Source organism: Pipistrellus kuhlii, unplaced genomic scaffold (assembly GCF_014108245.1).
Source record: "Pipistrellus kuhlii isolate mPipKuh1 unplaced genomic scaffold, mPipKuh1.p scaffold_m20_p_1, whole genome shotgun sequence".
Lineage (NCBI taxonomy): Eukaryota > Metazoa > Chordata > Mammalia > Chiroptera > Vespertilionidae > Pipistrellus > Pipistrellus kuhlii.
The window spans coordinates 79,103,626-79,125,364 of NW_023425404.1; the positions used below are offsets into that span (position 1 = coordinate 79,103,626).

Genomic DNA, 21,739 nt, shown 5'->3' on the forward strand with positions numbered 1-21,739 from the left:
AGGCACATCCCCAGTAGGGTGTGTGCAAGAGGCAGCTGGTCGATGTTACGCTCTCATCGACATTTCTAGCTCTCTATCTCTCTCCCTACCTCTCTGTAAAAAATCAATAAAATATATATTTTTTTAAAATGTGATGCCCTTATCGAGGGTATTAGTTTGTAAAAATGCTAACTTTTTTTATTTTCCCCCCAGTGGTGTATTAATAAGCCATATAAAGGCTTTCTGTTTTCAGTGCTTAAGTATATACATTCTTTTTTAGACCAAGACTATAGTGCAGTCTAAAATGTGGTTTCTCATAAATTCTATTTATTTGGTGACTAATAATTTTTAAATATTTACAGTACAATTGTTTTTTTTTCCTTTGGCCCTTCTAAGATGAGGAAACAGTTGAGTGTGGTAGGTAGACTTTTTTTCCCCTCCTTGGTTGTAGTGTCTTTCTACTTTATTTGTATTTTCTGCATATTTAATAATTTTCTTTCTTGTTTTTCTTTGTGCTTCTCAGAGGAAATTAAAGGTACATGTATAGTCTAGTAATTTTATTTAGTACACATATGTGTGGGGTTAAATTAAATATAGTAAGATAAGCAGTTTATAGAAGATATCGTACATCCAAACTTCCAGCTTGACATTACAGTATCAAAACTCATGCTTTGACTTTGTTTTAGAAAAGAATTTACTTTTTTTTTTCTTCACATAGCAAAAATACAGAAAGTTATTTCATGTATAGTACATTGTTTTCTTCTTTGTGCATAGTCTCAAGGGTATGAAGAAAACAGTGTCATTTAAATATATTGAAAGACTTTTTTTAACATAAGGATGTGGGGAGAATCTTTTCAACTACTTGATTTCTGCACAAGCTGTGCTGTTAGTTCTAGAAATATATTGTTGTGAAGATTAGAAGTTTTTAAGACTTCTAATAAATAAACCAGTATTTAATTTCTAGAAATAATAGCACATTGTTTATTTTAAAATGTTCTCATCTGTCCATTTTAAACCAAAATAAATATAGAAATATTATGCCTTTATTTCTTTCCAGCACAGAATCTCTTCTTATCAAAAGAAAGGTTGTATCTTAATCTTAACCTTGTTGTCTAATCCCATGAGCCAATTAAGTGCTATGTTTTACATATTAGCAAAGAGCCTAATTTACAAAAATAAATTTACTTTGGGGGTCAAGTGTTGTCATTCCCTTAACTGTGAAAGTATAAACATCTCAGGCAAGTCTTTTATAATCTTCTTGGAACTGCAACAAGGAACCTCTGAAGGTTGAAAAAGAGTTGCATGACGTTTTGAAATGCTACTTTAAACTTAAATATAAAACAAAATGTTTTATGTTTAAGAGTGGCGTTGTGAGGGCTATTCTCTGCTGTGCTTCACATAAATGTTTTAAGTAATTTATTTTTTTTTGCATCTGTGGCTGGGCTTCTAACTTCTGCTTTATTTCTTGGCTTTTGTTCTGTATGCTTTTACACTCCATCCAGAAGATGCTGACTATGCTGGTAACAACAGCGGAACCTATATAGGTGAGCAATTGGGCATGGAAGAGGATTTCTTTCTTTCTGTTGCTTTCTTCAAAACTATTATATCATTTTATCCTAAATTAGCATATTTGTGTTAGCATGGCCTGATGATTAGGAGGGGTAGCATGAACCTTATTAAACAGGCTCAATGGAACTCATAGACTCATAGTGTGCTTTGATTAATATTCAAGAAGCTTTCCAGTCATTCTAGTTTCGTAAACTATTACATATATTTCTTTTGAGAAGGGATGTAAAAGCATATATTTGTGATAAGTAATTTTACTCCATTAACAGTATCTGGACCTTTCTAAATATTCTGGTTAGCTGTGAATGATTCAAAGTTTCTAAACAACTTGTATCTTTTTAAATATCTTTTTGACTATGTGTTCTAATGATATATTATTCCCTTAACAGCTCCCACCCCCAATAACCATTGAATGAGCAATTCCAAATATTAAGCTTCATGATTAACTTGCTCATCTATATTAGAAGGGAAAATGTCCAGTTTAGAGATGCCAAGGAGGGGGTAAGGAGGTAGTTGGGGAGAAATTAACTGGGAAACTTATATGCAGATATGCATTGCCCATGGACACATGCGGTAAAGTAGTGAAGGTCTGGAGGGGCAGGCGAGGGGTGGAGGGAGTCAATGGGGAAAAAAACACAAGCAAAAGTAACATCTGTAATACTTTCATGATAAAGATAAATACATTTTTTAAATCTTCTAAAAAAAAAATAGAGATGCTAAGGAATATTATAAACAAAAGCCAAGATATTTCAGTTGTTAAAGGCATCTGAATTGTCTTCGTCTACAAGTCACTTCAGACCTTTCCCTCCCTTGCCATGTATCTGCACACTCATTAGTCCTCTGCTTTCAGTCATAAGAGGTAATAGTATAGAAACACAGATTTAGCCCTAGCTGGTTTTGCTCAGTGAATAAAGCATTGGCCTTTGGACTGAAGGGTCCTGGGTTCGATTCTGGTCAAGAGCACATGCCTGGGTTGTGGGCTCAACCCCCAGTAGAAGGCATGCAGGAGGCAGCTGATCAATGATTCTTTCTCATCATTGATGTTCCTATCTCTCCCTCTCCCTTCCTCTCTGAAATTGATAAAAATATATTAAAAACACATACAGAGATTTAGAGAGAATTGCTTTAAGCTCATTTACTTAACATTTATGTACAGTTGGCACTTGAACAACATGGATTTGAACTACCTGGGTTCCACTTACACATGGATATTTTTTAATAAGTATATAATCAGCCCTGTATCCCCAGCTTTCCCACCCACAGATTCAATCATCCATGGGTCAAAAACAGTATTTTCCATTTAATGTTGGAAATAGGCAGATGTATATGCATTGTTCTATGCCATCCTATATAATAAAGAGGTAATATACAAATTGACCATCACACCCTCACACAAGATGGCTGCCCCCATGTGGTCACAAAATGGCCACCACAAGATGGCTGACAGGAGAGAGAAGTTGTGGATGATCAGGCCAGCAGGAGAGGGCAGTTAGAGGTAACCAGGCCGGCAGAGGAGGGCAGTTGGGATATTTCAAATCAGGCTGGCAGGGGAGCAGTAAGGTGTCAATCAGACTAGCAGGGGAGTGGTTAGGGGGTGATCAGGCTGGCAGGCAGAAGTGGTTAGGGGCAATCAGGCAGGCAGGCAGGCGAGTGGTTGGGAGCCAGTGGTCCCGGATTGTGAGAGGGATACTCAAGTGCCGGTTTAGGCCCAATCCCACACAGATTGGGCCTAAACCAGCAGTCGGACATCCCCAGAGGGTTCCCAGATTGGAGAAGGGTCCCAGAGTGGTCTGAGCGACACCCCTCTCCAGTGCATAAATTTCATACACTGGGCCTCTAACCTGTATATATAAAAGGCTAACATGCAATATGTCCCTTCAGGAGTTCAACCAAGAGACTAGGAATTTGATCACTTTCAATTTGATCACTACAAGGGGGTGGTGCAGAATGAAGGAAGGCCCTGGCCAGCAGCAAGGGAAGGGTGGCCCTGGCCGGCACCCAGCAGTCAGAGAAGGGAGGCCCCAAACAACCCTGATCACTGGCCAGACCTAGGGACCCTCCCTTGTGTAAAATTTTAGGCACTGGGCCTCTACTTTTATATGAGGACTCAATCATGTACATTTGCTATCAGTGTGTGGGAGAGTTCCTGGAATCAATCCACTATGAATACTGAGAAACAACTGAGTTTGGAGGGAGTCAAAAATTACACATGGATTTTTGATTGAGCAGGGGTCAATGCCCCTAACCCCCTCAGCTGTATATGATAATATCTTTTGGTTATTGAAGAAATGTGAGGCCTGGTGCACAAAATTTGTGCACTGGAGAGGGGGTGTCCCTCAGCCCAGCCTCACCCTCTCCAATCTGGGACCCCTTGGGGGATGTCAGACTGCCAGTTTCCAACTGCTGGCTCCTCACCACTTACCTGCTTGCCAGCCTGATTACCCCATAATTACTACCCTGCCAGCCTTATTGATGCCTAACTGCTCCCCTGCCAGCCCAATTGCCCCGAAATACCCTCTCTTGCCAGCCCGGTTGCCTCCAACTATCCTCCCCTGGTGGCCTGTCACCCCTAACTGCCCTCCCCTGCTGGCCTGATTGCCCCTAACTGCCCTCCCCTGCTGGCCTGATTGCCCCTAATTGCCCTTCCCTGCTGGCTTGGTCACCCCTAACTCTCCTCCCCTGCTGGCTTGGTTGCCCTTAACTGCTCTCCTCTGCTAGCCTGATCGCCCACAACTACCCTCCCCTGCCGGCCATCTTTGACCACATGGGGGCAGCCATCTTGTGTGAGGGTGTTAGGGTCAATTTGAATATTACCTCTTTATTATATAGGATACCGTGAGATTGGTTGTATTTTATCCACTTTCTAAAAAGGAAACTGAGAAAGTTTAAAGGATTTACCTAAGGACCTAAAGACAGTAAATGGCGCATTATAGTTTCAGATCCACATCTGTGTAACTATAATAACTGTACTCTATCCTTCAAAATATTTGCCCTCAAAAATAAAAATAAAAATAAATAAATAAATAAAATATCTGCCCTCACCCAGCTTACATGCTCTGATGGTTGAGCATGGACCTATGAACCAGGAGGTCACAGTTCGATACCTGGGTTGTGTGCTCGATCCCCAGTGTGGGGCGTGCAGGAAGCAGATGGTCAATGATTCTCTCTCATCATTGATGTTCCTCCTTTCTCTATGAATCCAATAAAAATAAATTTTAAAAATATGTATGCTGCCCTCTAGTTTTTCATTCTACAAAACAAAAACCCATGCAAAAAATATAGGGTATTGCAATTTTTAGCTTAGAAAGACTATAGTTTACTAAGAGAATTCAATGATCAGAGTTAAGCTTTCATTAATTCTTTATCATTGCAGAACATTGCAGTGTGCCAAATACTCTGTATATTGAATAACACCTCCCCTAACATCTTCAGAAACTGTAATAGCTTAAAATGGCAAGCATTTATTATTTTTCCAATTTTGTGGTTAGCTTGTTTGTTGGCTTGGTGGACCTTTGCAGTTTGGTAATTTGGCTGGAGTCTGTTGGTCTGGGAGGTGGGTGGGATACGTGCAGTGCTGCTCAGCTGGGTGAATCTGTTTCTATCTCCTGTCATTGTTTACTCTCCAGTAATCTAGCCATTCTAGTGGCCTTCCAGGTGCAACAGAGATAACAGTCCTGGTAAGGAAGTGCTGTTTAATCCCCTACTCATGTCACATCTGGTCCCTTGGCCAAAACAATCTCATAGTCCATGTGGGAGACCGCCTGAGGGCTTGGGTCCTGGGAGAGGTGAATGGGCAGCTATGACTGTAAGCTACTACCTCTCAAAATAGAAAGAGGAGTATTTGGTCTTCTCACTTTAAGGACTATCTATTCTTGTCAATTAACAGTGTATGTCTGTCTATTGGAATAAGTATGGCATAAAGCTTTATCTGATGAGTATCACATAAAATGCCATAATTCACAGGGAGAGGTGATCATCTCAGTCTAAGGCAGCAAGCAGTAGCGTAAAAGTGCCACGCTGTCATCTTCTCAGCCCTGTCAAGTACATATCACCTAAACTTAAATATGCCTTGTGCTCTCCACAGTCATCTCTCTCCATGCTACTGCTTCTGCCTTCATCCTCCGCTGCACTGTAATTCCAGCCAATCCACAGAGCCAGAGTCCAGACGTCACCTCTGATGGAGTGAGTCCCTCGCTGTCTTAGGCTGAATGATCACATCTCCCTGTGAATTATGGCATTTTATGTGACACTCATTAGATAGATTTGGGCCATAGTTATTCCAATGGATAGGCATATACCATTTAATTGAAAGAGTACACAGCTAAAAAAAGAAGTATTAGTATTGACAGAATACAAGATTTTTCTGCCTATCTAGTTTGAATATGGTTTTGAATTAGCAAGCCCTAATTATATTGTATAGCTATCCACTCCATTCAACTCCTAGTTTTAAAAATAATAGTTATCCTTCCCCTGCCTTACTGTGGCCAAGGCAAAACATGGCCAGTGTGTTTAATATATGTGCATGATGGCCTCACTCCTTTCTGGTCTAAATGCTTGTTCTGACACATCATGCCCCTAGAAGTTGGTTTAGCTGCTGCAAAGGCAGGGAATATAATACAGGAAGGTGCCTGGGAAGAGAAGCCTACAATGAAAAGATTTTGTGTGTTTTGTTCTAAAGAATACGTGTTAACTAGAGGCTTGGTGTGTGAATTCATGCACAGGTGGGGTCCCTCTGGGTGGCCTGCAGGGATTGGACTGAAACCTGCAGTCCAACGCTGCCTGCAGCTCCTTCCTGCCACTCCCGCTCATCTCAGCCCCACTCTGCCTGCTGCGGACTCGTACCCCATCAGTCCTGAGCACTGGCCAGCCATGAGCTCTGCATCGGGTGCCCTCCCGAAGGGAGTGGCCTGCAGGATCAGGCTGAAACCGGCTCTCCAACATCCCCCAAGGGGTACTGGATTGCGAGAGGGCACAGAGCAGGCTGAGGGACCCCATCAGTGCATGATTAGGCCAGGGAGGGACCACCGGAGGGTTCCAGGGTATATCCAGCCCTGTCTTGCCCAGTACTGATCAGGGTCAATCAGGGTCTACCAGCCAGGGAGGCACTGCAGGATGGCTCCAGGGTATGTCAGGCCCATTTCACTCAGTCCTGATCAACTGGGTCCCAGCAGCAAGCTAACCTACTGGTTGGAGCAACTACCCTCTGGTGGTCAGTGCACATCATAGCGGCTGGTTCATCAGTATTCTGTCTGCCCCCTTGTGGTCAGTGCATGTCATAGCGAGCTGTTGAGCAGCTTTAGCATATCATTAGCATATTATGCTTTGATTAGTTGTTCTGCTTTGCCATTTGGTCTATTTCCATATTACCCTTTTATTATAAAGGATAGGATGCATAAACTAATAAGTTTTTCTGATAAAAGTATCTTCTTTTGAGGAAATGCTTCAACTAATGACCACTGGAAAATTTGAAATTATTTCTTTTGCAGAATAAACAAGTTTGATTGTATTCTCTGGTTATTTTATTTTTTATTTTTTAAAATATATTTTATTGATTTTTTACAGAGAGGAAGAGAGAGAGGGAGAGTTAGAAACATTGATGAGAGAGAAACATCAATCAGCTGCCTCCTGCACACCCGCTTCTGAGGATGTGCCCGCAACCAAGGTACATGCCTTTGACCGGAATCGAACCTAGGACCCTTGAGTTTGCAGGCCCATGAGCCAAACCGGTTAGGGCTCTGGTTATTTTAATATATATTATTATTAAAAGTATATTATAGCCCTAGCTAGTTTTGCTCAGTAGATAGAGCATCGGCTGTGGAGTGACAAACACACAAATATCTCATCATTGATATTTCTCTCTCTCTCTCTTCCTATTCCTACCTCTCTGAAATCAATAAAAATATGTTTAAACAACAACTACAAAAACTATATTACAGTAGTTCCTCCCATCTTATTCATGGTTTCCTTTCTATAGTTTCAGTTACCTCCTATTAACTACAGTCTGAAAATATTAACTGAGAAATTCCAATATTAAATATTGGAAATATTAAAATGAACAATTCATAAGTCTTAAATTTCTTATCTTTCTGAGTAGAGTAGTGAAACTTGCACCATCCTATTCTATCCCACCTGGGATGTGAATCATCCCTTTGTCCGCTGTCTCCAGGCTGTATATGCTACCTCCTCATTAGTCACTTAGTAGCCATTTTATCTGTCAGACCGACTGTTGCAGTGTTGCAGTGCTTGTTTTCAAGTAACTTACTTTAATTACCCTGTTTACCCGAAAATCAGACAGTGTCTTATATTAATTTTGCTCCCAAAGATGCACTAGGTCTTATTTTCAGGGGATGTCTTATTTTTCCATGAAGAAGAATACAGTACACATTTATTGTTAAATGAAAATAAAGGAAATTTATTACCTGTATACGGTACGGTAGTACGGTAGTTGTCAACACAAACCAGACAAACTGTGAATCCTACAGTATCAAGAATTTACTCATTTATTCAGTGACAATCATGTCATCATCTTCTGGAACATCATCATAATAATCCAATTCCTGAATTTCCTGGTGAATTTCTTGTGACTCCATTTCTTTCAGAATTAGGGGACCAAATCTCTCATGTTTACCAATAGCACTGTCTTTAAATGAGTACTTCTTGTCAAGGTAGCCTGCTCGCAGTGCATTTGCAATGCAACTGTCAGTGATTTTCTCCCGTGAATTCTTCACCCAAGTCACAACTTCTTGCAGTTTAGGTTCCACAAAGTTTCCATGATTTCTCTCCATTCTATTTTCAATGTAGTCATTAACTTCCATGCACAAATTGTCTTTGTCTTGTTTATTGCAATATCAAGAGTCTGGAGATAGGCCATCATTCCTGCGGGAATCATTATCTGATCTATTTTTTTTTTTTTTTCATGAAGAAATGTCTTCATGTCTTTAGTGCGGTGAGTGCTGGCTGCATCCCAGACTAGCAGACCTCTTTGGCTTCCTTGCATAACAAACGGCAGCATTAAATCTACCCACTTCCTTATAAATGCTTGTGTGGCCCAGGCTGTTTCAGTTTCAAGAATAAAAACGCCCAAAACATGTTCAATCTTTTCCTTCTTGCCCTTAGAAATGATTAAAGGTGGGATTTTAGTGCCATCCAGATGAATTGCCAAAATACAGGAAACACGTGCACTTTCGTAAGCAGTGGAGGGAATGTACACTAAGGAGGCACCCCACTGTTCAATTGTTGTTTGAGATGATTGGCCCATAAACACTGCAGTTTCATCCATAGCAATCATGTTGGAAAGATTGTATTTAGAGAAGTCTGCATCATCAATAAAGGACTTGAATGCAAGTGCTTGCTTAATAACGTGAGGATCTTCCAACCTAAACAATGTTGTACTGGTAGATCTTCTTAAAGACAGTTCACTTCACTGAAGGAAATTATCCAGCCAGTGTTGTGATGCTTTGAAGCCTTCGGGGGCTATGTCAAACTGTGGTGCCAATGCAAGGGCAAATTCTTGAATCTGAGCCCTATTCACAACCAAAGCCTTTGCTCTCTTGTCAACAACCCATTCACAGATCAGGTCTTCCAGCTCGGAAAATAATGGTTGCCGACCTGATCCACACTTGCGCTTTTTAGCATTTCCCTTTTCCACTTGTTCAATGAGGTTACCATACTCTGCTCGCCATTTTTGTACCAATCAGATACTCAACATTTTCTCTTCGCAGGAAGCAGTAAGATTTTGGCCCCAAGAGTCTTCCACAATTCCTTTCTTGTACTCCATGGAGTAGCTTTTTCTTTTTGCGCTCATTTCTAGGGGTAAAAAAAAGGAATTGGGGTATCAAGGTGGGGGGAGGGAGATCACTTAAAATGATAGAGGGGGGAATCAAAATGGCACAGGAGAATCAGAGGGGGGATTACCGTTTTAGTAACCCCTTTTGATCCTCCTGTGTCATTTTGATTGCCCCCTCTCATCCTCTTGTGTCATTTTAAGTGATCCCCCTCCCCCCACCCCTGTGCCACTGAACACCTTCACCAGACATCCCCCCTACTCCTTTATCAGACATTTACCCCCTGGGGCCTGCCTGGGGACTGTCACTGGGCTTGCTGGGGCCTGGATCTGGGTTGGAGCAGGGTCTGCCACTGACTGAGAACCTTCAGTCATCATGAGGGTGGCGGCGAGCATCAAGTAGTGTCACCAGAGACAGACCAGCACTCACCACCTTCACCTCATCCTGTCAGCTCTAATCCTCCTGTTGTTCTACCTGCATCTGCGAAAGTCTCCTCCTCTCTCCCTCCCTGTGCTCACTGCTCACTCCGACCTCCACTCCGCACTGTTGTGTGATGTCAGGACTCCACGTAATGTCACTGGTTGCTAGACGCCAGTCGGGGCAGCTCTAGCAACCAGTTTATGGTAAATTAATTTTCATTCTGAGACAGAGCCTGAGGGGGGGGCTTATTTTCGGGGGGGTGCCTTATATTTCACTCAGAAGGAAACCTGTAAGTAGGTCTTATTTTTGGAAAATGTTTTATTTTGGGGGAAACAGGGTAGTAATGGCCCTGAAGGGCAAGAGTAGTCGAGCTGGCAATTGGAATATGCCAAAGAGAAACTATAAAGTGCTTCATTTAAGGAGAGGTGAACATGCTCAACTTAATAAGGAAAAAATATTGTATGCTGAGGTTGCTGAGATCTATGGTAAGAACAAATCTATTAGGGGATTGCAAAAAAAGAAATTTGTGCTAGTTTTGCTGTTACCCATCAAACTTGACCAAAGTTACGAGCAATAGTGCATGATGAGCTCTTAGTTACGGTGGAAATGGCATTAAATTTGTGGATAGAAACATGAACAGAAATGTGTTTGATTGATGGCGACATGTTGCACCAGAAAGCATTGACCCTCTGCAAAGATGCCAGCAAGGGATCCCTTGAAATGAGGGGCCATATTTACAAAACTTTAATCCAGTATATTATGGTTTTATTTCATTATTGATTACTATTAATCTCTTACTGTGAAGAATTTATTTTTTATTTTTATTAAATTTATTGGGCTGACATGGCTTAATAAGGTTATATAGGTTTCAAGTGTACAATTCTATGGCATACCATCTGTGTATTGCATTGTGTATCCACCACCCAAAATTAAATGTCCTTCTATCACCACCATGGACTTGACTCCCTCTCTCCTTCATTACCTGCCCTTCCCCTTTCCTTCTGCTAACCACCATACTGTTGCCTGTGTCTGAGTTTTTGTTTGTTTTATTTTTTCATTGGTTGTTTTCAGTTTTATATCCCACATATAAGTGAAATCATATGGTTCCCACCTGCAGTGAATGAGGGTTCCTTTCTCTTCACAACTTCCCCAACACTCTTTACTTGTCTTGTTGATAAAAGCCATTCCAACAGGCGTGAGGTGGTATCTTATTGTAGTTTTGATTTGCATTCCCTAATAGCTAGTGAAGTTGAACATCTTTTCTTATGTATTTTGGCGATTTGGTTGTCTTGAGAGTAGAGTCTGCACATTTTTAAATTGATTGTGTTTTGTTGTTGTTGTTGAATGAGTTCTTTATATATTTTGAATATTAAACCCTTGTTGGAACTGTTGTTTGTAAATATCTTCTCCCATTTGGTTGGTTGCCTTTTTGTTTTATTGGTAGTTTCTTTTGCTGTGCATAAGCTTTTTAGTTTGATAGAGTCCCACTTGTTTATTTTTGTTTTTCATTTCCCTTGCCTTTGAGGTCAAATTTATAAAATTTCTCTGGGACTGTAGTCTCCATGGTATGTTTTTGGCTTCTTTGGAAAAATTTATTGGCTTTATTTGTAGGCTCTCACTCTGTTCCATTGGTCTGTGAGTCTGTTTTTCTGCCAATACCATGCTGTTTTGATTATTGTCACTTCGTAGGATAATTTGAAGATAGGGAATGTGATATTTCCAGCTTTTTTCTTTTCTCTCAGGATTGCTTTTGCTATTCGGGGTCTTTTGGGGTTCTATACAAATCTGGTGATTTTTTTACTTATTTTTAAAATGCATTGGAATTTTTGTGGGGATTGCATTAAATCTCTTTATTATTTTGGCAATATAGCCATTTTAACTATGCTGATTCTTCTAATCAATAAACACGAAATATCCATTTCTTTATGTCTTTTTCAATCTCTTTTAGTGCTTTGTAGTTTTCAGTTAATGCTTTAAGTTTATTTCAAGGTATTTTATTCATTGGTTGCAAATACAAAAGTAATGCTTTCATTTGTTATATTTTTTTGTTGTTGTTTTTCATTTCCTTTTCTGACATTTCACTGTTACTATTATATATAGAAATGCAATGGAATTTTGTACATTTATTTTATATCCAGCAACTTTACTGTATTTTTTTTTCTAATAGTTTTTTTTGGTCCAGTCTTTAGGATTTTCTGTATAAAGAATCATGTCAGTTGAAAGCAGTTTGGTTCAGTGGATAGAGTGTCGGCATGTGGACTAAAAGTTCCCAGGTTTGATTCCAGTCAAGGGCATGTACCTTGGTTGTGGACACATCCCCAGTAGGAGGTATGCAGGAGGCAGCTGATCAATGTTTCCCTCTCATCGATGCTTCTAACTCTCTATCCCTCTCTTTTCTGCTCTGTAAAAAAATCAATAAAATATATTAAAAAAAAAAAAAAAGAATCATGTCAGCCTTGGCTGGTGTGACTCAGTTGGCCAGAGTGTCGTATCATGCACTGGAAGGTCATGGATTTGATTCTCAGTCAGGGCACATACTTAGGTTGTGAGTTTGATTCCCAGTCTCAGCGCACACAGGAAGCAACTGATCAATGTATATCTCTCACATCTATGTTTTTCTTTGTCTCTCTCTTCCTTCTTCTGCCCTCACTAATTTTTTTTTTTTTAAATAACCATGTCATGTGGAAAAAGTGACAATTCTACTTCATCATTTCCAATTTTATTTCTTTCTCTTGTCTAATTGCTCTGCCTAGGACTTTGAGTACTATCTTATATAATAAAGAGGTAATATGCAAATTGACCATCACTCCAACACACAAGTTCGCTGTCCCTATGTGGACACAAGATGGCTGATACGAGATGACCATCAGAGGAGGGCAGTTGAGGGGGACCAGGCCTGCAGGAGAGGGCAGTTGTGAGCAATCAGGCCAGCAGGGGAGGGAGGGCATTTGGGAGGGACCAGGCCTGCAAGGAAGGGTAGTTGTGGGCAATCAGGCCTACAGGGGAAGACAGTTGGGGGTGATCAGGCTGCAGGGGAGGGCAGTTGGGGGTCACCAGGTCTGCAGGGGAGGACAGTTGGGGGGACACAGACCTGCAGGGGAGAGCAGTTAAGGGCAATTGGGCTGACAGGGGAGCAGCTACCTCTCGATCAGGCTGGCAGAGGAATGTTTAGAGGCTGATCAGGCTGGAAGGCAGAAGCAGTTAGGGGCAATCAGGCAGGCAGGCAAGCAAGTAGTTGGGAGCCAGTAGTCCTGAATTGTGAGACTGTCAGACATCCCTTGCGGGGTCCCATATTGGAGAGGATGCAGGCTGGGCAGAGGGACACCCAACCTTGTGCACGAACTTCGTGCACCGGGCCTCTAGTGTTGAATAAGAAGGGTGAAAGTGGACATCCTTGTCTTGTTCCTGATGTTAGAATTTAAAAAAAAAACTTTCTGTTTTCACCATTGAGGGTTAGTCATATATAGACTTTATTTCTTGAGGTGCTTTTTTTTTCTCTCCATTTATGAGTATTTTAAAATGGATGCTCTGTTCTATCAAATGCTTTTTTTGCATCTACTGAAAATATCACATTATTTTAATCTTTTGTTTTGTTAATGTGGTGCATTATATTGATTTATTTGCATATGTTGAACCATCCTTGATCCTGCAAGGAACCACACTTGATCATGATATATTATTTTATTAATGTATTGTTGTATTTTACTTGCTCATATTTTGTTTAGGATTTTTGTATCTGCATCCATTAGAGATATTGGTCTATAGTTTTATTTTTTTGTGTTAACCTTGCCAGGTGTTGATATCAGAGTTATGTTGGCCTCATAAAATGTGTTAATAAATATTGTCTCTTCTATATGAGCATAACCAATGGGCACAGACAGTAGGGGGTTAGGGCATGTGCTAGGGAGTAGGAGCAGCAATAAAGAATTTAAATTAATAATAATATTAAAGCTTGTGCATTTAAAAAATAAATAAATATTGTCTCTTCAGTTTTTGGAAGACTTTAAGAAGGATGGTATTAAAATAAAACTTTGACTGTTTGGTAGATTTTACTAATGATCCATCTGGTTCTGGACTTTACTTTTTGGGAGATTTTTAAAAAATTTATTTTATTGTTGAGAGTATTACAATGCCCCCCTTTCACCTCCTTCCACCCATCTCCCATCCCACCCCATGCTTTCACCTGTATATTGTCGGTGTCCATGTGCAATGTATAAATGCATTGTACTTGTATTAATATCTTCTAGCCCTCCTTCCTGCCTTCACTCTGAGATCTGTCAGTCTGTTTCATGCTTCCATGTCTATAGTCCTGTTTTTCCATTAGTTTATTTTGTTCCTTAGATTCCACATATAATTAAGATCATATGATATTTGTCTTTCTCTGCCTGGTTTATTTTGTTTAGCATAATACTCTCTAGGTCCCTCCATGCTGTCTCAAAGGGTAAGAGATCCTTCTTTATTACAGCTGTGTAATGTCCCATGGTGTAAAAGGACCATAGCATTTTACCACTCATCTGCTGATGAGCACTTAGGCTGTTTTTACATCGTAGCTATTGTAAATAATGGTGCTATGAACATATGGGTGCATATATTCTTTCTGATTTTTGTTTTGAGTTTCTTAGGATATGTTCCTAAAAGTTGGATCACTGGGTCTAATGGCAATTCCATTTTTAATTTTTTGAGGATCCTCCATACTCTTTTTCATAATGGCGCACCAGTCTGCATTCCCAGAGCAGTGTATTAGGGTTCCCTTTTCTCCACATTCTCACTAGCACTTGCCATTTGTTGATTTTTTTTATGGTAGCCATTCTGAGGTGTGAGGTGATACCTCATTGTTTTAAATTGCATCTCTCTGACAATTAGCAATGCTGAGCATTTTTTCATATGTTTGAATGTCCTTTTTGGAAAAGTGTTTATTTAGGTCTTTTTCCCATTTTTTAAATTGGATTGTTTGTCCTCTTGCTGAGTTGTATGAGTTCTTTGTATATTTCAAGAACCATACTGTGAGTTCCTTTTGCATTTTGATGGTGTTTATTTTTGTTATTGTGCAGAAGCTTTTTAATGAGAATCACTAACAGGGTCGCCTAAGACCATCAGAAAACACAAATATTTACATTACGATTCATTAACAGTAGCAAAATTACAGTTATGAAGTAGCAACAAAAGTAATTTATGGTTGGGGGTCACCACAACATAAGGAACTGTATTAAAGGGTCACGGCATTAGAAAGGTTGAGAACCACTGTTTTAAACGCTTTACCTCCTTTAACCCTTATGTGATATTTAAGTGTATATAGTACCTTATTCTGAAAAATGGTTGTAATATCCTGCTTCTGTTTCTCTGATAGTAATCTTACTTATAGTTTTGTATCCTGTTGTTCTTTGTTTCAGGTAAAATAACCCCCTTGAGTATTTACTATAATGGAGGTCTTCTGGTGGTAAATTCTCTCAGCTTCTGTATACTTGAAAAAAATCTATTTTTTCATACATAAAGGGTAACTTTGCTGGATATATTATTTTTGGCTGGTAATTTCAGTAATTGATTATTTTATCCAACTCCCTTCTAACTTGTAAGGTTTCTGCTGAGAAGTCTAATAATAATCTAATGGGATTTCCTTTATAGGTTACTGTCTTCCTTTCCCTAGCTGCTTTGAGAATTCTTTCTTTCTCATTAATTTCTAATATGTCTTGGGAGAAGGCCTTTTCAGGTTGAGATAATTAGGTGTTCTGTTTGCTTCTTAGGTTCAAGGATTTAGCTTTTTTCATAGGTCTTGGAAGAAGTTCACAGCTCTTTGAGTCAGCTGTCTGTATCCATCTCCTTCAGGTATACCTATTATTCTTATACTAGAGGCCTGGTGCATGAAATGCTTGCACTGGGTAGGGGAGGTCCCTCAGCTCAGCCTGCACCCTATTACAGTCTGGAACCCCTTAGGGGATGTCCACCTTTAAGCTTAGGCCCCACCCCGGGGGCCTAAGCTGGCAGGTGGACATCCCTCTCACAATCTGGGATCCCTCTCGCAGTCTGGGTCCTCTTGCTCCTTACTGCCTGCCTGCTTGCTACTCCTTACCACTTGGCTTGCTGTTCCTCAGTGCTGCTGTGGAGGCACAAGAGGTTCCTACCACCGCCACTGCACTCACCAGCTGTGAGCCTGGTTTCTGGCTCAGTGGCACTCTTCCTGTGGAAGTGCGCTGACCACCAGGGGGCAGCTCCTGCATTGAGTGTCTGTCCCCTGTTGGTCAGTGCACATAATAGCGACTGATCATTCTGCCATTCAGTCAATTTGCATATTAGGGTTTTATTATATAAGATTTCTCTTTTTGATAGAGTCAGATAGGTCTCACAGAGTTGTGTTTTTTTTGTTTGTTTCTTTTTTTAAGTTTCAATCTTTTTGGTAAAGTTCTTGTTAGTTATTTTTATTTCTGACCATTAAACTGCCTGCCTGTGTTTTCTTTATTTCATTGAGTTTTTTTCAGAACTGAGAACTTTAATTCTCTGTCATATGAATCACATATTTCCATTTCCGGATATTTTTCATTTTCTTTCTGAGCTGCCTCATTACCTTGGTTATTCATGCTATTCGATGGACTCCTTCTCTGTCTAGGCTTCTGTAGTAAGTTGATTAAGTCTTTCTTTTGTGTTCCAGTAGGTGGCACAGAAGCACAAATGTTTTAATTTCTCTTACACTTTTCTGGCTTTTTAGGTCACTGTGGACAATGAAGATGTCCTTGTTCCCTGGGGCAGGTGAAGGGAGGCATCCCCTCTGTGACCAGACCTCCTTGGTCTCAGGGCACCAACCTGGCAGGGAATATGGTGGGCATTGTGGCTCCAAATCCGTGAAGTCCCAGCAATGTAAACTGCAACCAGAGGCTGCCAGCCGTGCAGCTGTGATGAGTAGGGGCAGGATGAGAGGGGCTGGGCTGGACTGGTGCCTTTGTTCTTGCAGTAATGGGGACTAGCAGACCTCAGTGGCTTCACCTCTCTATTCCTACCCATCCCTGGGATTATTTCAGCATAACATTTGGATGTTTCAGTGCACAGATCTTTCTGAAGTGTTCAGGGAATAATTTGTTGAATTATAGCTGTTCAAATTGTTTAACTTCTAGGGGAGAGACCAGGGGGTCTTCACATGTCGCCATTCCTCTGATATTCTCCCTTCTGTGCCTAATTTATAAGTTAAACTGTATCATAGGTATGTACGTGTAAGAAAAAACATAATATATACTCATGGTTTGGTATTATATGAGATTTCAAGCATCTCCTGGGAGTCTTGGAACATATTCTCCTGGGAAAGAGGAAAATTACTGTGTTGTTTTTATACCATTATATTACATTATTACTTTGTTATTAATACCTTAAACCACATGTGTCAAACACAAGGCCCGCGGGCCAAATCCGTCCCGCCAGGCCTTGCAATGTGGCCCGCACCGCGCTGTCATCACTGCACTCCGCTGCGTTTCCATCACAATGACAGTTTATGACTGTTCAGTAAACCATTCGGCCCGCGATTTAGGCTGGATTTTAGATTTTGGCCCCTTCTCTGATTGAGTTCGACACCCCTACCTTAAACCAATTCATTGTTTTGTGGCATTGTTTTTCCCCAAAAGCCAATTTTCAAAATACTTACATATTTTATGCATTTTTAAGAGGTCTCATAAACAACATGCTAATATAAATAGCAGATCTTGTACGGTAAAATTATTATTTGGTAAACATGTTAAAATATACTTGGACTTAGTGCACTGTTGTGAATTTTTATTAGTGTTTATTATTCTTGAATAATAACTTCTTTGCCTATGTTGTCTCTCAGGTCCTTTATCAGTCTCCTGTTAATTTGATGAGTTCTTTCTCTGTCATGAGTATTAATTCTCTCTGTTGCATACATTCTCTTCTGGTCTCTTGGTTTATTTTAGCTTTTTCTATGCAAGTTTCTCAGCAGAGAGATATTTTCATGTCTATAGCCAAATTTCTGACTTATTTCCTTCCTATCTCCTAAATTTTCTTTTTGATTCTCCACTCTAGATTTTTTGAAAATATTTTTAAAATTTATATTTCTATTAAAATAATATATGCATTATTTTGAAGCTTATGAAATTGCTATTTTATATGTCAAGAAATAATAGAATGTATCAGTTTCATGTGACTTAATACATTGCTTAAAGTGTCAAATCATATTACTTGCAATCCTTGAAACCCAAACAGGGGATTCTTGGCCCTTCTTCTGTGTGAGATGAGGTATCATGGAAGTCCTATACTCTTCCTTAAGAGAAAACCACTTTAGCTTTGGTTCAGTTTTTTTCTGGCATATATAGAATATAAGTTTCTTACAATGCTATAACTAGATTTCCCCCCTAATATTTATTGATCTCTTTGTATGTTCTAGACTGTTTTAGGCACTGGATTTCAAGAGAGATCAAAACAAACACCCTTTCATAGAGCTTCCACATTAGGGGTAGTTTAATGAAAGGGGTAGAAAATGAAAAATAGGGGTATTTAATTTGTTTATGTGGTAATAAGTTCTATGAAGAAAAGTAGAGCAGAAATTGAGTGATGGGGAGATGCAGAAATGGGGTTTCAAATTTCAGTGTGGGGTTAAGGAAGACCTCCCTCAGAAGATCATGTTTGTGCAAAAACCCAAAGGGAGTCCCGTGGGGAATGAGTGTGCCAAGGAGGGCAAAGGCTGAGACAGGCCCTTTGTGTCTGAGGACCATTGTGGCCAGGGCAGTGTGAACAGGGAGGAATGGATAGGCTGATGAAGGAGCAAAATGGTTGTGGAAGGTGAGGGAAGCAAATGGGGATTCTTTGCCCTTCTTCTGTGTGAGATGAGATATCATGGAAGGATTTTGGACAGAGCTATGACATGAGGAGACATATTTAGGGTCACTCTGGCTGATCAGTTGAAAATGGACTGTAAGGGAGAAGGGCAGAAGCAGGGATCCATGTGGTAATCCAGGCAAGAAATTATTGTGGTTTGAACCAAGATATTATCTATGGAGACAGTGAGAAGTGTGATTCTAGATATGTTTTGAAGGTGGAATTGACAGGATTTTCTGACATATTAGAGGATCAAGGATGAGGATATGGTTTTTGGACTTCGTAACTTCAGGGATGGAATTATCATTTACTGAGAAGGGAAAGACTGTGGAGGAAAGTTTTGGGAGGGAGATCCATGTGGGATATATTGAATTTAAAATATCAAAACAGAGATGTCAAAAAGGCAGTGGGGTAGGCGGCTTTGAATTCAGGCTATTGATTTAGAACTGTTAGTCAGATTATATTTAACTCCTTGAAGCTGGATGAGATCACCAGGGTATGAGTGTAGCTACTAGTGTAGAGGCAAGAAATACAGTGAAGTAGAAGGAAAACTAGGAGTGTGATTTTCTAGGAGTAATCAACTCTGACAAATGCTGCTGGAGGTCAAATAAGAAGAGCAAAGAGAGCTGACCTTGGATTTAGCAATGAGGAAGTTAGCAGCAGCCTTGATGAACAGTGTTGGTTTTGTCAAATGGGATGAAAAGCACTTGACAAAAAAATCCTTTGTAACAAAAACTGAGAATAGAAAAGAATTTCTTCAACCTAATAAAGGCCGTCTACTAAAACCCTACAGCTAACAGCATACTTACTGGTGAAAGACTAAATGCTTTCCTTCTGGGATCAGAAAATAGAGTTACACATTTTGCCACTTAATTTAATGTGGTGCTGCAGGTGCTAGCCAGAGCAATCAGGCAAGGGAAAGGAAGAAAAGGTCTCTAGATTGGAAAGATAAAGCTCTCTGAAGATTATTTCATCTTCTATCCAGATGAAATTATCATCTGGATTTTTTTCTTCATTCTGCTAATGTGTTGTATAACACTGATTTATTTTTATATGATGACCCAGCCTTGCATTGTTAGGATAAATCCCACTTGCTCATAGTATCTAATCCTTTGAATATGTTGCTGAATTTGGTTTGCTAATGTTTTGAGGATTTGGGTTAATGGACTATAGATTTTCTTCTTATGATATCTTTGTCTGATTTTAGTGTCAGGATAATACTAGCCTCATTCACGGAGTTGGAAAGTGGTCCCTACTTTATTTTAAGCATTTGTAAAATAATTATACTAATTATTAAATGTTTGATAGAATTCACTCATGAAGCCATCTGGTCCTGGTCTTTTCTTTGTGGGAAGGTTTTTTTTATTACCAATTTAATCACTTTTCTTGTTACCGGTCTATTCAGACTTTGTATTTCTTTTTTCAGTTTCAGTAGTAAATCTCTAGTAATGTGTCCATTTCGTGTAGATTATCTAATTTGTTGGCATACAGTTGTCCATAGTATTTCCATGTAATTATTTTATTTAGTTTGTTAGCAGTATCTTCTCTTTTATTCCTAGTGTTAGTAATTTGGGTCTTCTCTTTTTATTCAATTGGTCTGTGAGGAAAAAGGCTTATCAATTTTGTTGATCCTTTTGACAACAAAAATTTGGTTTTATTAGTTTTTCTCTAGTCTAATGATTCTATAATGTTACCATTGGTTTCTATACTAATAAGGAAATGTCACTTTATTTTAAAATTTTAACATTATCTCCTAATCTTTTGAATTACTCAAGAAGCAGAATGTGTGTATGTGTGATATAGATATATAGGCATTCCTTGTGTTACCTTGGACTCTCCACATACTTCGTTTTGAGGTTACATTACCATCTCCTATTTACTTACTTTTTAAAAAAGGACCGTCATTTTGAGGTGTGTACATATGTACTTTATGTTTTTTATTATATATTTACCACAAGTAAAGGCCAGGAATTATCTTTTATTTTTTTTAATTTATTATTATTATTTTTTTTTACTGTTTCACTTCATTACTGCTGTGTATGTGCTCCATGTGAGTGATGTAGGTGCTTATGTAGGTGGGTTCCGACTTACAGTGAAAATTGCATTATGTCGCGATGTAGGAATGAATCTCCGAAGTAACCTGCGGACCTACTGTACTATATATACTATAGATCTCATAATAGGTATAGATATAGATGTCTGTATTTGTTATAGATGTGTAATTACACACACACATACATACATATATATATATATATGTATATATATATATATATATATATATATATGGAGAGAGAGAGAGAGGGAGAGAGGGAGAGAGAGGGAGAGAGAGGTTTAAAAGTTGGCTCACATGATTGTGGAGTAAGTCAGAATACACCGCATAGGCTATCTGGAGGCTGGGGACCCGGACAAAGCCATCTGCTAGCAGAATTCCTTCTTGCTCAGGAGAAGTTAATCTTTTTTCAGCTGATTATATGAGGCTCACCTACATTCTGGAGGATAACCTGCTTTATGTACTGTCTGCTGATCTAAATGTTAATCTCTTTCAGCAAACAAACACCTTCACAGAATCATGTAATGTTTGACCAGATGTCTGAGCACTGTAGCCCAGCCAAATTGACACATAAACCTCCTACTCTCCTTTAAGTAGATTTGTGGTAATTATTGCATTGAGGGGAAAAATTCCCTTTGGAGATTTGATATGTCTTCTACATGAAATGTTTCTCTCACTAAAAGAAGCAATTTAAACAATACATGTGAACAAAATGGGATGTATTTGTAACATATTAGCTACTGTATATCATACAACTGACCTTAGTTATTCTAGTACACATCCAATCCCAGCAGATACCACGACTTTTACTGATATGTTGTAGTGCCACTGGTTTTAAAGAACTTCCAGGTACACAGGATACATCTGTATACAGCCTTGGCACATGGCACCTTTTCTAAGGACTATTTAGAATAATTTCTAAGACCCTGGCTTATTTTAGAATCTCACGTTTACCCCTCATCCACCCTCACACCCTGTATCTCCTGAATCCACAGGGGAGAAAAAACAGAACTGATATCCCTTGCACACAGAATACACTTGAACAAAAAATGGGACCACTCAGCATGCACTTGTAGACCTATGACAACCATCTAAGTTAGGCAATAGCCAGTGACTACATTGATTA

The 21,739-nt window shown here is 39.5% G+C and overlaps 1 protein-coding gene across 3 annotated transcripts in view; it reads left to right on the forward strand.

The window, feature by feature from the left end:
• Window positions 1-21,739, forward strand: part of MPP7 (MAGUK p55 scaffold protein 7) — a 229,872-nt gene that overhangs the window by 169,727 nt on the left and 38,406 nt on the right. Inside the window, exons 12-14 of one of the 3 annotated variants that reach the window (XM_045585883.1) lie at window positions 376-396; window positions 503-514; window positions 1,482-1,523. The exons of the other annotated variants lie outside the window; for them this stretch is intronic. Coding sequence (XP_045441839.1) covers window positions 376-396; window positions 503-514; window positions 1,482-1,523 — 75 coding nt within the window. The remainder of the gene's footprint in view (window positions 1-375; window positions 397-502; window positions 515-1,481; window positions 1,524-21,739) is intronic. 3 annotated transcript variants of the gene reach the window in all.